Source organism: Podarcis cretensis (genome assembly GCF_951804945.1).
Source record: "Podarcis cretensis genome assembly, chromosome: 2".
Lineage (NCBI taxonomy): Eukaryota > Metazoa > Chordata > Lepidosauria > Squamata > Lacertidae > Podarcis > Podarcis cretensis.
The window spans coordinates 117182369-117196811 of NC_137171.1; the positions used below are offsets into that span (position 1 = coordinate 117182369).

Consider the following 14443-nt stretch of genomic DNA (forward strand, 5'->3'; position numbering starts at 1 on the left):
AAGGTTCTTTATTCTTTATTAATTTTCTTTAAAACAAAAACACACAAACTAGCAACTTGATGTTCTTAGATCTTTGCTGAAGTTCTGTTAGCAGTCCCTCCAATTGTCTTACACACTGTTGCTTTGTTATTCAAGGGTTGACAACGTGGCACCCAAGAGCGCACATGTTTCTGCAGAGGCCTTAATCGGTGCTTGCTAGATTCCCTTCCCCCTACTTAAATTAGGCTTGGAAGATGCATTTTGTTGTAACCAATAAAAGAGGTTGTGGCGTGTGCCCATCAGTCCCAGATTCAGTTCCCAGCATCTCCAGGCAGACTCTCCCACCTGGAACCCTGGAGAGCTGCTGCCAGTCAGTGTAGACAATACTGAGCTAAATCATGGGTAGGCAAACTAAGGCCCGGGGCTGGATCCGGCCCAATTGCCTTCTCAATCTGGCCCGTGGACTGTCCAGGAATCGGCGTGTTTTTACATGAGCATAATGTGTCCTTTTATTTCAAATGCACCTCTGGGTTCTTTCTGGGGCTAGCCTGATGTTTTTACATGAGTGGAATGGGTCCTTTTATTTAAAATGAACCTCTGGGTTCTTTGTGGGGCATAGGAATTCGTTCATTTCTCCCCCCAAAATATAGTCTGGCCCCCCACAAGGTCTGAGGGACAGTGGACCAGCCCCATGCTGAAAAGGTTTGCTGACCCCTGAGCTAAATGGACCAGTGATCTGATTCATTATAAGGCAGCTCCTATGTTCTGTGTCCCTGAATAGACCAGGACCAGACCAGACTGTGGCCCGTGGACTTCAATCTGGTGGTCTGCGTTGTGTGTGTAGAACAGCGGGTGCAGCAACTGTGAACAGTGGGTGCAGTGCGTTAAATATTCATGTTGAGTTCTAATTGTATTTTTTTTGCTGCTTTTGCATTGTATTTTTTATGTATTATCGTACCTTCTATTGTAGTCTATGTCAAAAAATAAAATACAATTTAATAATGAAAGAAGCAATAAAAACACAGTTAAAAATCCTGCAGCATCTAGCACAGCGCATTACAATTGCTACAACGGACAGAAAAAAACCCATTAACTGGTCTGCCAAGACTCTCAGCAGTTTTCAAGTGGTCGGGGTGGGGGTGGGGGGAAGAATCATAGAATTGTAGAGTTGGAAGAGACCACAAGGATCATCTAGTCCAACCCCATTCAATGCAGGGGGAACCGCTGAAAGAGGCTATGTTTTTATACAGAGCAGTTTATTGTGGTCTTGGAGCCGCTGGTACATAACATGACTGTTGTTGTTATCAAAATGCTGTGCCACATTTTGCTTGTCCACTCTCGCCATTTAATCTGGATTTACTGTTTCTGTGTTTTTTTACTTAGTGGATTTTCGACAGAGACAGTAAAATCAGATTAAATGTGGAAATAATATGGTCCGAGACCAGGGAGAAGAGTTGGTGGGAGAAGATTGGAAGAAATTTAAAATTTATCTACAGAAATATTGTAAAATTTTTGAATGTTAATGGTACTGAAATGAACAGAAAGGGTTCTAGCGATGAGGTTTAAAATAAGACTGGACGGATGATTAGACAAATAAATTGGACAAGAATTTGCTGATATAAGTTTTAACAGGGATACAAAAAAGGGAGATGAGAGGAAGTCAAGAAAATAAGTTAACTAAAGTTGCGGATTAAAAAGAGGGATTTTTAGTGTTCTTTTTTCTTCTTTGTCTTTTTAAATTTTTTAAGATGGTTTGGTTTTTTAAACTGTTTTTTAAATTGATTTTCCTTTTTTTTCTAATGTATTATATAGTTTGATGTTTCTGTGTATTTGTTTTTGTTCTTTCTTATGTTTGTTCTCTTTTTAAAACTTAATAAAATATGTATTAAAACAAATAAATAAATAAATGTGGAAATAATATGGGCTGGCATCTTGACGATGCCATGTTGTGTGCGGATGCTGCACAACTCTTGCACGCATTCGCAGCACTGAGCTCACACTGAACTGCTGTATGGAAGTGCCGTTGGACTGCATGGATGGAGCCTCACTGCCAGCACTGGAAGAAACTTGAATGACTATGCGGTTGGAGGAAGCAATGCTTCTGAATAGCAGTTGCTGGAAACCTCAGAAGGGGAGAGGGCTCTTGTGCTCGGGTTGTGCTTCCAGGCGTCCCATAGGCATGTGGTTGGTTATCATCAGAACTTTAAACTTGCTTTTTATAATTATTTTACTGTATGGTTTTATGGCTTTCTGTTGCTGTACACCCCTGTGATACAATGGTATATAAATGTTTTTTTTAATAAATAAACCAGAAAGAAAGAAATAGGACTGAGATGGGCCAATGGTTTGATGCAGCATGGCTCTTCTTAAGCTCATCTGGTGGTGCAGCAATAAAACTGCTAACACATTCACAAAGCTAAGCAGGGTCTGGTATGGTTTCAGATTGGATGGGGGACCATGTGTTGAGATTCATGGGTTGGACCAGATATCCGTTGGGGCCCCTTCCAACTCTATGATTCTAATATATTTTTTAATGTTCTTATGGGTTATCAATCCATTCCCAAGGGCAGTTCAAAGATCTGCAGGGTAAAGAGTGGCTTGCCCCCCATAGGTACGTGGGGATCCATTGTCCAAATGGAACCAGTGATATAGGGAGAGGTGGGTTGTTCATCGTAGGACATCTTAAAGCAGAGTTTGGATGTGAAATTCTTACCCTCCTACCCCAACTTCAGTCTGAAATGGGACAGAGCTAGGAACATAGGAAGTAGCCTTATCTTGGCCCATCCAGCTCAGTATTGTCCACACTGACCAGCAGAGGCTCTCTAGGGGTCTTTCTCTTAGCTCTACCTGGATATACCCGGTATTGAACCCAGGACTTTTGGCCTGGAAAGCAGATGCTTGACCACTGAGCTAGGAATATAGGGAGCTGCTGCTTGAAATCGGTGTTTCTCCTTGTTGCAGCAGTCGTAATGCGCTGAAATATATGGAATTAGAACTGTGATGTAATGAAACCCAATCTATAAGAAATAAAAGAAGCAACTGACCTGCAATTAAAAATCAATGAATATTTAACGAGATGGATGGGCTATCTCTTGTCTTCAACCACAAATCCACATACATACTGCAGGCCACTGACATCCCACCAGTTGTCAAAGAGAAAAATAACTACCAAACTTTTAGAAGACATCTGAAGGCAGTCCTGTTTAGGGAAGCTTTTAATGTTTAATAGGTTATTGTATTTTAGTGTTCTGTTGGAAAAATATTATTATTGTTATGAAGCTCAGGGTCCTCCTCCTGAGGTCCCATATTCTCATCCTCCAGCTTGTTCCAGCTCCCAAATCTCCCATTCCTGCTCATCACCCTCTCCAAGACATCTCCATGGGGTCTAAGACACAAGGTTCTTCTTCTTCTACTCTTAATTCAGCATAAGTTCTCATTGGTCGCCCCCCTGCCCCATTTTTGGGATACATAACAAAATTTACTTTACCCTCTTTCCCATTCAGGAGCTGGATTCGGAAACCAAAATGGAGGAACAGGAACCTGCAGGACCTGAACCACGAGAGACTTTGGAGGGGGGAGCCCGAGACCTTCACATCGTTCAGGTCGGGGCCACCGGGGAGTTGATGGAAGGGGCCATGCCTCAGCAGTTTAAACGGGAGCCGGAGGACCATTGTTGGGAGTCCCAGTTGCAGGACTTCTTGAAGGCGATGCAGCCCTCCCGTTTGGGATGGAGGAACCCCCAACCACCCCAGTATTCACTAGGAGAAGACACCAAGTATTTCCAGACCTCCTTCAAGGGAGGGGCTGAAGGTGGCCGGTGGCCTAAGGTTGAGTGCATGGACCAGAGCCCCCCGGGCCTCAGTGGAGACACCAGCAAGGCCTACGAGAGCAGCCGAGAGTCACCGGTGAAAGTGAAGGAGGAGGTTCTGGACGAGGATCTGGTCAACGTCGAGATGAGGCGGCAGCGCTTCCGCCTCTTCTGCTATGAGGAGGCCGAAGGGCCCCGAGAGGTTTGCAACAAGCTCTGGGAACTTTGCCACCAGTGGCTGCGGCCGGAGACGCACAGCAAGGAGCAGATCCTGGAATTCCTGATCTTGGAGCAGTTTCTGACTGTCCTGCCTCCGGAAATGCAGAGCTGGGTCAGGGACCAGGGCCCCGAGACTTGCACCCAAGCCGTAGCCCTGGCAGAGCGGTACCTGCAAGAGTCCGAGGAACCCGAACATAAGGCAATTGTTTTGGATTAAGGGTTTGGGGCTGGTGGTAACTGTACCTGCAGCGTTCATGTTTTTTATACTTGTCTGACCATTATGCATCTCTCTCTCTCTCTCTCTCTCTCTCTCTCTCTCTCTCTCTTAAAAAATTAGCTGTCAGGCTCCTTGGAGAAGCCATTTAACTCTCCCATGTCAGATCATTCGCCAGCTGCTGTCCTGAAGATGCAGCTCCCCTTGGAGGAAAAGCAGGAGGATGACTGGGAGGCCACCTTGTCTGGTAAGTATTCCTGCTACCCCAGGGGTGAGGGACTCTTGCCAACCCCAGCCAATATGTCCAATGCTCAGGTATGATCAGACTTGAAGTCCCCTGCTGTCTCCTTGATCACTCTTTCTCAGTCTAAACCACCTCACGGGCTTGCCAGTGCAGCAGAGTATTTAGAGTGCCAGACTAGAACCTGGGGGACCACGATTCAAATCCCCATTCAGTCATACAGCTCACTGAGTGACCTTGGGCCAGTTAACTGCCTCTCAGCCTAGCCTACCTCGCAGGGTTGTTGTGGAGATTAACTGAGGAGGGGGAGAAACATGTATACCACCTTGAACTTCTTGGAGAAACGCCACCTTGAGCTCATTTTTGAGTAAGGGTGGGGATCGCTGGAATAAATAAAATAATGCAGTATTCCGTTGTGGAATTAGCTGGTCGGTGTTAGCTAAATGGAATCTCATGGTTCATTGGGAGGACAAAGGGGAAATAAGGCTGTTGCCCACACATCCTGTTTGTGGGCTTGCTAGAGGGGGACCCGGTTGGCTACTGTGGGAAAGAGGAAGCTGGCCTCTGGGGTGATGCAGTAGGGTCCTTCACTATGATTCTTTTACAGTGGTACCTCGGGTTAAGAACTTAATTCGTTCTGGAGGTCCGTTCTTAACCTGAAACTGTTCTTAACCTGAAGCACCGCTTTAGCTAATGGGGCCTCCCGCTGCTACTGCCGCCGTGCCGCTGCTGCGCAATTTCTGTTCTCATCCTGAAGCAAAGTTCTTAACCCGAGGTACTGTTTCTGGGTTAGTGGAGTCTGTAACCTGAAGCATCTTTAACCTGAAGCATATGTAACCCGAGGTACCAATGTATTTGTGTTCCAACAGGCAATGAGCAAGTGCAAGATGACGACGACGAGGAGTCATCCTTTCAGGCCGACCGGCCTGATCAAGTAGGTATTGGTGGAGCATCGCTGGAAAGAGCCAAAGGGAAAGGGTTCCAGGGCCTTGAGATGGACGGGAAGACTGAAAGTCGCCAGGGGCCAGAAGGTCACCTGGAAAGCCCTCCTGGGAAGGCCGCCAAGCTTTCTGAGGAAGGCGAGAGGGGCTTACGCGAAGGTTCCTCCCAGGAGGGAACCCACAGGCACGCTGACTCGGGGGAAAGCTCCTGCCAGAGCTTTGGCCATCAGGAAATGCAGCCGATTGAAAAGCCCCACAAATGCTCGTTTTGCGGGGCGAGCTTCTACGAGAGAACCCACCTGGTGATCCACGAGAGGATCCACACCGGGGAGAAGCCCTACAAGTGCTCGGTGTGCGAGACCTGGTTCTCGCACCCCTCTGAGCTCATGAGGCACGAGGAGACCCACATGCCCGAGAAGCCTCACAAGTGCGCGGTCTGCGGGAAGAGCTTCAACCAGAAAGCCTCCCTGATCACCCACGAGAGGACCCACACGGGCGAGAAGCCGTACGAGTGCTCCGAGTGCGGGAAGAGCTTCAGCACCAGCTCCCAGCTCATCACGCACAAGAGGGTCCACACGGGAGAGAAGCCCTACAGCTGCTCATACTGCGGCAAGAACTTTAACCAGAAAGCCTCCCTCATCACCCACAAGAGGACCCACACGGGAGAGAAGCCGTACGAGTGCACGCTGTGCGGGAAGAGCTTCAGTGCTTGCTCGCAGATCATCAACCACATCCGGGTGCACACCGGAGAGAAGCCCTACGAGTGCTTGGAGTGCGGGAAGCGCTTTGGGAGCAGCTCCCACCTCACCGACCACAAGAGGACCCACACGGGCGAGAAGCCGTACAAGTGCCCCGACTGCGGCAAGAACTTCAGCCGGAGCTCCAACCTGACGGCGCACAGCCGGATCCACACGGGAGAGAAGCCATATATATGCTCAGGGTGCGGCAAGAGCTTCCGGCAGAAAGCCTCCCTCATCACACACAAGAGAACCCACACAGGAGAGAAGCCTTTCGAGTGCTCCGAGTGCGGCAAGAGCTTCATCTCCAGCTCTCGGCTCGTCAGCCATAAGCGGGTCCACACGGGGGAGAAGCCCTATGAGTGCTTGGAGTGCGGGAAGTGCTTCATTTCCAGCTCCCACCTCCTAAGTCACAAGAGGGTCCACACGGGAGAGGAGCCATATAAATGCGCGTAAGAGCGGGGAGCGGCTTTGGTCACTAGGCTGGCCCTCCTGATGGGGCCACTTCACCCACCGCCCCGGCCAGGAATCTTGTAAATCAGGGATGGCCTTAGCTTCTGTAATCTCGAGGGCCGTTTTTATTCTCTACACCTAACATTAAGGCGTGGAATCTCTCTTACAATTTAGAAAGAAGACACGTATATTTTTTCTCTCCATAGGTATAAGTTTCCTCCAAAGGCTGGTCGTTCATCCTGGCTTTTAAGGCTTGCTGGTGTGATGGGCATCAACATGGCTAGGCCTGTGGTTTGTGCAGATCTCCCAGCCCATGAGGAGTGCGCAAGTGTGGCACATGTGCATGCTGCATTCCCCACCTCCATTCCCCATGCATAAGGGGAGATGCGCACATTCGGCTAGAAGGACCTGTGGTCTGACTTGGCACAAAGCCAGCTGTGTTCTTATGGTCCCTGCCGCCTGCCTGTGATTCCCAGCTAGCAAACTCTGCGGACCATTCCTGAGGTCAAAGGAAGGGCCGTGGCTCACTGGTAGTACACAAGCTATGCAGTTCCAGACTCAGTCCCCACAGCCTCCAGCTAGGGTTGGGAGAATCCTGTGCCTGGAACCATAGAGAGCTGCTCACGGTCAGTGTAGAAAGTTCTGAGCCAGAGGGACCTGCAGGTTGACCATATAAGGTAACTTCCTGTGTTCTGGTGACTCTTTGGGTCAGGGATGGGGCCCTCTGCCTGGGGCTGAACTGCAACTCCCATCACCCTTCTCTGCTGGCCATGTCAGCCAGGGCCAATGGGAGTTGGGAGTCAACAACATCTGGAAGCTCCCTATCCCTGCCACAGAGAATAGCCAAGGTGGAGGGTGGGCAGGACTCGGCACGAAGATGAACAATTCAGCTCTTGCAAGGCAGTGTCTCTCAAGGCAGCTTTCCATTATGGAAACCTGTCCAGAGCATCTCGTCCGCTGAAGCAGCCCTGAGCGGTCGCCATCACAAAATGGGAGCTTGTTGCAAAGGATTCTGGGAAATTTATTATGACATACACCCACCCACACATAGTTTGCATGGAAACACCTGCCTGGGTCTTTTGGGCCTCTAAATTTGGCACCGCCTTGAAGCTCGACGGTGTCTTTCAGCACACCCAACCCACTCTTATAGATGAGCATTTCATTGGTTTTGAGAATATTGGTCCTTTCAGAGGACAGCTTGTCCTCCATTTCCTTTCTTCTCCTCTGAGAAATTGCCAAGCATTCCCATTCGCACCCAAGATGTAGTTTGAAAACACTTCTGATAACTCTGTCCTCCTTCCCTTGTCATTGGAAAGCTGGCAGGGTGTAGATTTGTAGAAGCAAAAATATTTTATGTGATGGCAGGAGACCTGTGTAACTGTTACTCTCCTCTGCCACCCAACCACTGCGCCACAAGTTTCTTGCAGGCAAACGATCCTCTGCTGCACCTGGCTGAGAACAAATTAACCCAGTCCCACTGTGTTTTACCACCTCTAGCCTGTGACGTGTGGCCCTATTTTTGTCCCCCCGCCCTGAGTGAATCTAGGGCAAGCTCACCTCTGCCCTTCATTTTTCTGCTTGGGTGGGTGGGGATATTTGTATGCATGCTGTACTGACCTCCTCTGAAGAGGGCCTGACCTCAAGGCCATGAGCTAAGTACACGTTGCAGGTAGAGCACCACAAATTGTCGCCTCCCCACCCAGAAATATGATGAAAAGCGCTAGATGGATCATCCTTTAATTGCTTTCAAGTTCACAGTGGAAGTGCCTGCCCCCAGTCTTAACATAGAATCATAGAATTGTAGAGTTGTAAGGGACCCCAAGGGTCATCTAGTCCAACCCCCTGCAATGCTCTTGCTGCTCACTTGCTTGGCCTGACTAATTCAAGCCTCTTTCCAGACCCGTTGTATTAACCAGCCAAGGGAATCTATAGTTTCGTAGAGCAAGGGTGGGGAACCTCAGCCCCTGGGGTCCAGAATGTGGCCCTCCAGACCCCTTTGCCACTAGTTTGAAGTTCCTGGGGGGGCTGTGGCCTCTGGCTGAGAAAGTTTCCTATAGAGGCACAAGGTCAATTGCGATTGTGGTGATAGTTGCAGCAGGTTGACAAATAGATTCTGACTCCTGGTTGTTTTACAGTAGCAACAGCTAAGCACACCCAAATCCCAAGAAACCTCCTGGGCTGCCAAAATGGGGGGGAAAAAACTAAGTAGTGATTTACTGTGGTATAGAAAGACTCGAAGCTCAGTTCAATTCTGGTACTGGAAACAAGCTAGGCTTATCATGTGTTTAGGAGACCCTGGTATGTTAAAGAATTGATTTTTTGGGGAGGAGGGGTTAACATGACTCTGCAGATGGTTCTGGACTCCGACTCCAAGCAGCCCCAGCTAGCATGGCCAGTGAACAGGGATCATGGGAGTTTAAGTCTCAGCAACCTCTGGAGGACTGCAGGTTCCTCATCTCTGTGGAAGCAGGGCTGAGAAACCATTCGAGTCCTGAAAACCGTAGTTTGTCAAGGCTGCTGTCCTCATGGAATAGTTCCCACGCCCTTAACAAACTACGGTCCCCAGGATTCTCTAGAACTGCTAAAGTGGTGTAAGAGTGTCCTGAATGCACTGTGGGGGTTAGGGATGGGGGAGAGGTTGGATTCAGTTTGCATTTAAAGGCGAACTTGCCTAATTTGCGTCTTCTGAAACAATGCGCGATCCAAAACACAGCCATCCTTTGAACTTTGCACTTCTCTGAATTTTGCCATGCGATCATGCAGGCAAACAGTGAGTACAAAATGCATATACTAGGGTAAGGTTTGCATATAAATGCACATGCTAGCAAAAAAAACCATTAAAATGAATTATATTAGAGGAAATTGCTTTGGGGAAATGTGCGTTTTAGGCAAAATTACATGCAAAAATTGTATATATTAGGATAAATTCACACTAAGATGCTGATGAATTTTCATGAGGATTTTTTTTTAGAGGAGAAAATTGCAAACTGATGTGGAAAAGCAGAAAAATGAATTTAAGATTGGGGGGAAATGAGAAACTGTACTTGACATATATGTCCATGCCTAGTGTGGATGTGACCTTAGTATGGGGGTACTGGAAGAAGAGGAGGACTAAGGAGTGGAGAGCAAATTGCATAAAGTGCGTGTGAGTGAGAAAATTATAAAAGCAGGTTAGGTGCATGTGCATTTTTTTCTTGGAGAAAGGGTGATTCTCTGGCTCGGTTCAGACATGCATGTACTGTACACTAGCAACTAAACACGTCTCTCTTGCAAAGGTCCAGTTTGAGGTGAATGTGAGGAGAAGCGCAAACTCTGTGCTGTCTTCTTGATTCGACCATACGTCGCATCACTTGAAGCCTGCCTACAGCTGTCCATCAATGCACAGACATGTTGCCTGCCCCAAAGTGGACAGTTGGCGTGTCCTGGATAAAATGGGGCTCCCAGGTATAACTGGGATGGGAAGGGAAGGAAGGAGACCGCTTAACTGCCCCCCTCCAGGATGAAGGGAACGGAGCTTTATGGGGAAATTACACAATGCTGGGGTGGGAAACCAGTGGCCCTCCAGGTAAAATTGGACTACAACTCCCATCATGCCTGACTATTGGCTATGCTGACTGGAGCTGATGGGTCTTGGAGTCCGCCAACATCTGGAAGACCACAGATTCTCCAGCCCTGCTTTTAGAGTTCATGGTGGTATACAGTGTTGTTTTTCCAGAAAAAGAGGTGCTGGAACTCACAGTGAACGCCTCTTATACAGTCAAACCTCGGTTGTCAAACGTAATCCATTCTGGAAGCCCGTCCAGCTTCCGAAACGTTTGACAACCAAGGCGTGGCTTCCGATAGGTTCAGAAGCTTCCTGCACTCAAGCAAAAGCTACGTCGGACGTTCAGCTTCCAAAAAACATTAGAAAACTGGAACATTTACTTCCAGATTTTCAGCGTTCGGGAGCTGAATCATTGAAAAACGAGGCTGGTCAGGAGCCGAAGTTTGACTGTAATGGCAATGGCGGCCGCCTGAGAGGTGCCAAAACTGAGTTCTGGAGAGTTCTGGCTGAAAAAAAGCCCTAGGTGTATACAAGATGAAGAAAAGTGATTTCGTATAGGAGAGTCAGAACAGGGCAGCATGCTGGGAGCAGAGGAGAAATTAATTTAGATCTCACCCACCCAAAAGTTGGACACGTCTTCTTGCAAAGGCAGAAAGGGAAGGTTTCGTGGGTGCTGCCAGGTGAGCTGTTTGTTGAGCCTTCGTCCTGCTTTGCTTGCAGGGAGATTAGAACGACATTCTGATTTGTTCGCGAGGAGGCTAGATGGTGTAACATTGAGGCAAGTGTTTCCCCACACTTTCCTGAGCATTTCCCCATCCCTTTGCTTATTGTAAGGAAGTAGGTTTGTTGTACAAGACTTCCAAATGAATTATCATTTCACAACCCTGATTTTGCTCACATTGTGACCCTACTTGCAAATAATGACAGTTCAGGCACAGCACTTGGTAGTAAAGGAAGGGATTTTTAAATAAATAAATACAAATAATCAATATTTTGAAGGATAGAGAGATAATGGTAGTCTTTTTGCTCCCCTCTCCCCCCCCTCCACTAATAGGGCTGTTTTAGCTTGATCTGTTTTTTTCTCCTCTTCATATATCTAGGATTGGCCAGTTATGGCAAGCTGTTCCCCAGGTGGTGTTAAACTACAACTCCCATTAGCTATGCTGGCTGGGGCAGGTGGGAGTTGTAGCACAACAGCACCTGGAGGGCACCTGGTTGGTGAAGGGTGCTTTGGGTACTCAGTATAAATTGGGAACAACATGATAAGGAATACCTGCACACTTGTAGTCCAACCACATCTAGCGGGCCAGTGGTTCTCTCCCCCTGTGCTAAGGTAACAACGACAGCATCTGCCCCATAATTTGCAACTTTTTCAAGGAGCTCAGGGCCAAATACAAATGGAAAAGGGGGCAGGCAGGAGTGGAAATCCTTTTTTGTCCTAACGATAACCCTGTGAGGGAGACAAGGCTGGAGAGGAGGGACTTCCCATATGACGCTCAGTAAGAGTGAAACTAGATGTGGGGTGGGAGAAGTTAATTGTATAGTTTATTCAATCCTGATTTTTTTTAAGAAGGGGAATAAAGATTGTGATGGTAGAGAGAGGTGTTGTTCATCCCACGATGTGGAGTGTGTTTGGAGGGTGTGGGGGACGAACCTTGAACCCTCCCCAGCTCCCCTTTCCTTGCTCATTGTCTTGAAGCAGTTTCCTCACTGGCAGTGAGCTGGAGAGAAAAATGCTTGAAATACAGTGACAAGGAAGGAGGCAGCATTTCGCTCCTCTCCCTTGCAAACACCCTTTTTTGTGGAAAAGTAGCCTCAAACCTTTCTGGACCCGAGACACTCACTATCAGCTTAGACACTTATTGGGGGTCTTCTCCCTCCCCCCCTATTTCTATACACAAACAGTTCAAGAAATAAACAAACATGGCACTCCATCCCAGTTAGCTTCTCTTTCATGGATGAGGAACCTGGCTCCCCCTGGCTTTGCTGTACCGTGATAACAGAGAACACACTGCCTGGAAGGGCATGGGGACTGTACCATCCTCTCTAGGACTTCAGAACAAGGTCTTGCCCAAGCCTCCACAAGAGGAAAATGGCCACATTTTCATCTTTCTACAAGAAGTAAGAAGGGTCAGAAAATGGACGCCCTTCTCAAAGATGGGGCATCATGAAATGGACTCCTTTCTTGGAATCTGCCTGTACTGCTGGGAGAAATTGAGCTGCACTGTCTCTCTTGAAATTATCAGCCCACCGCCCTCCTCCGGCTTCCCTTGACCTCACTTATTCTTAAATCCACCTTTCACGTCCGTTTATATCCCTCGACGTGTCTGCATGTTTGCTGTTCACATGAAGAGGCACGGGGAGAGGTGAACACTGCTTCCTTCCTATGAATGTTTGTGAATCTGTAGTTGTAAAAATGCATTAAAAAAACCCTTAAATTCAATTTATTAGGGATATGCATTACTTGTAGATTTTACATTAAATTCTTCCCCTCCTTTTTTGCCATTAATTTTTTATATCTCAAGATGACTTGTTCCATATTGAGAAGAAGCTCCAGTTTCAAGTTGTAAGGTGAATTACGGGTTTTATTTTCTGTTTCTCTTTTGGCCGCCTCTGAAATTCTGCCTAGGACCATTCTTTTCTCTAGCATTCTATTTCTGTGAAATGGCTGGAGGTTGATCCTTTTAAAAAAAAAAAAAAAGTGTAACAAAACACAGTTGTTAAACATGAATTTGCAGACAAAGATGGCAGAATGAAGTGGCAGAATTGGTACCGTCCGCAGGCTTGGCTAAAACTTGTGTTGGGTTTGTCCTTCACAATGCGGGGTTGGAATCTCCTTCCCTGTAACTTGAAGCCATTGGTTTGGGTCCTACCCTCCGGAGCAGGAGAAAACAAACTTGCTCCATCTCCCATGTGATGATAACCTTTTAGATATTTGAAGATGGTTGTTATATCTCCTTTCAGTCTCCTCTTTACCAGGTTAAACATATCCAACCCCCTGAACCATTCTTCATAAGACTTGATTTCCAGACCCTTGATTATCTTAGTTACCCACACCTGTACATGTTCCAGCTTGTCAATATCCTTAAATCGTGATGCTCAGAACTGGACACAGGACTCCAGGTGGGGTCTGACCAAGGCATAATAGTGCAGTCCTGTTACTTTATACAGCCTAGAATGGCAGTAGCTTTTTTGCTGCTACATCACACTGCTGACTCATGTTAAGTTTGTGGTCTACCAAGACCCCTAGATCCTTTTCATATGTACTTCTGGCAAGCCAGGTGCCCCCCATCTTATATCCTTCCTCCTGGGCCGTGTTCAGAAAGTGGTGGTGGGGGATGAGTGTTCAGACCCCTGGGCTCTCACTTGTGGGGTGCCTCAGGGTTCTGTCCTCTCCCCCATGCTTTTCAACATTTACATGCAGCCACTGGGAGAGATCATCAGGAGGTTTGGGCTGGGTGTTCATCAGTATGCGGATTATACCCAGCTCTACCTCTCTTTTAAATCAGAACCAGTGAAGGACCTGTATGAGTGTCCGGAGGCGGTTGGAGGATGGATGGCGGCTAACAGATTGAGGTTGAATCCTGACAAGACAGAAGTACTGTTTTGGGGGGACAGGAGGCGGGCAGGTGTGGAGGATTCCCTGGTCCTGAATGGGGTAACTGTGCCCCTGAAGGACCAGGTGCGCAGCCTGGGAATCATTTTGGACTCACAGCTGTCCATGGAGGCACAGGTCAAATCTGTATTCAGGGCAGCTGTTTACCAGCTCCATCTGGTACGTAGGCTGAGACCCTATCTGCCTGCAGACTGTCTTGCCAGAGTGGTGCATGCTCTGGTTATCTCCCGCTTGGACTACTGCAATGCGCTCTACGTGGGGCTACCTTTGAAGGTGACCCGGAAACTACAACTAATCCAGAATGCGGCAGCTAGACTGGTGACTGGGAGCGGCCGCCGAGACCATATAACACCGGTCTTGAGAGACCTACATTGGCTCCCAGTACGTTTCCGAGCACAATTCAAAGTGTTGGTGCTGACCTTTAAAGCCCTAAACGGCCTCGGTCCAGTATATCTGAAGGAGCGTCTCCTCCCCCATCGTTCTGCCTGGACACTGAGGTCCAGCTCTGAGGGCCTTCTGGCGGTTCCCTCACTGCTAGAGGCCAAGTTACAGGGAACCAGGCAGAGGGCCTTCTCGGTAGTGGCGCCCGCCCTGTGGAACGCCCTCCCATCAGATGTCAAAGCGATAAACAACTACCTGACATTCAGAAGACATCTGAAGGCAGCCCTGTTCAGGGAAGTTTTTAATATGT

The 14443-nt window shown here is 47.9% G+C and overlaps 1 protein-coding gene across 3 annotated transcripts in view; it reads left to right on the plus strand.

Moving 5' to 3' along the window:
* Nucleotides 1-12579, plus strand: part of LOC307207811 (uncharacterized protein) — a 31657-nt gene extending 19078 nt beyond the window's left edge. For all 3 annotated transcript variants that reach the window (XM_079961883.1, XM_079961881.1, XM_079961882.1), the window contains exons 2-4: nt 3483-4205; nt 4344-4467; nt 5331-12579. In XM_079961883.1, the coding sequence (XP_079818009.1) occupies nt 3504-4205; nt 4344-4467; nt 5331-6595 (2091 nt within the window). In that variant the 5' untranslated portion in view covers nt 3483-3503 and the 3' untranslated portion in view covers nt 6596-12579. The remainder of the gene's footprint in view (nt 1-3482; nt 4206-4343; nt 4468-5330) is intronic.
* Nucleotides 12580-14443: the final 1864 nt, after the last annotated feature.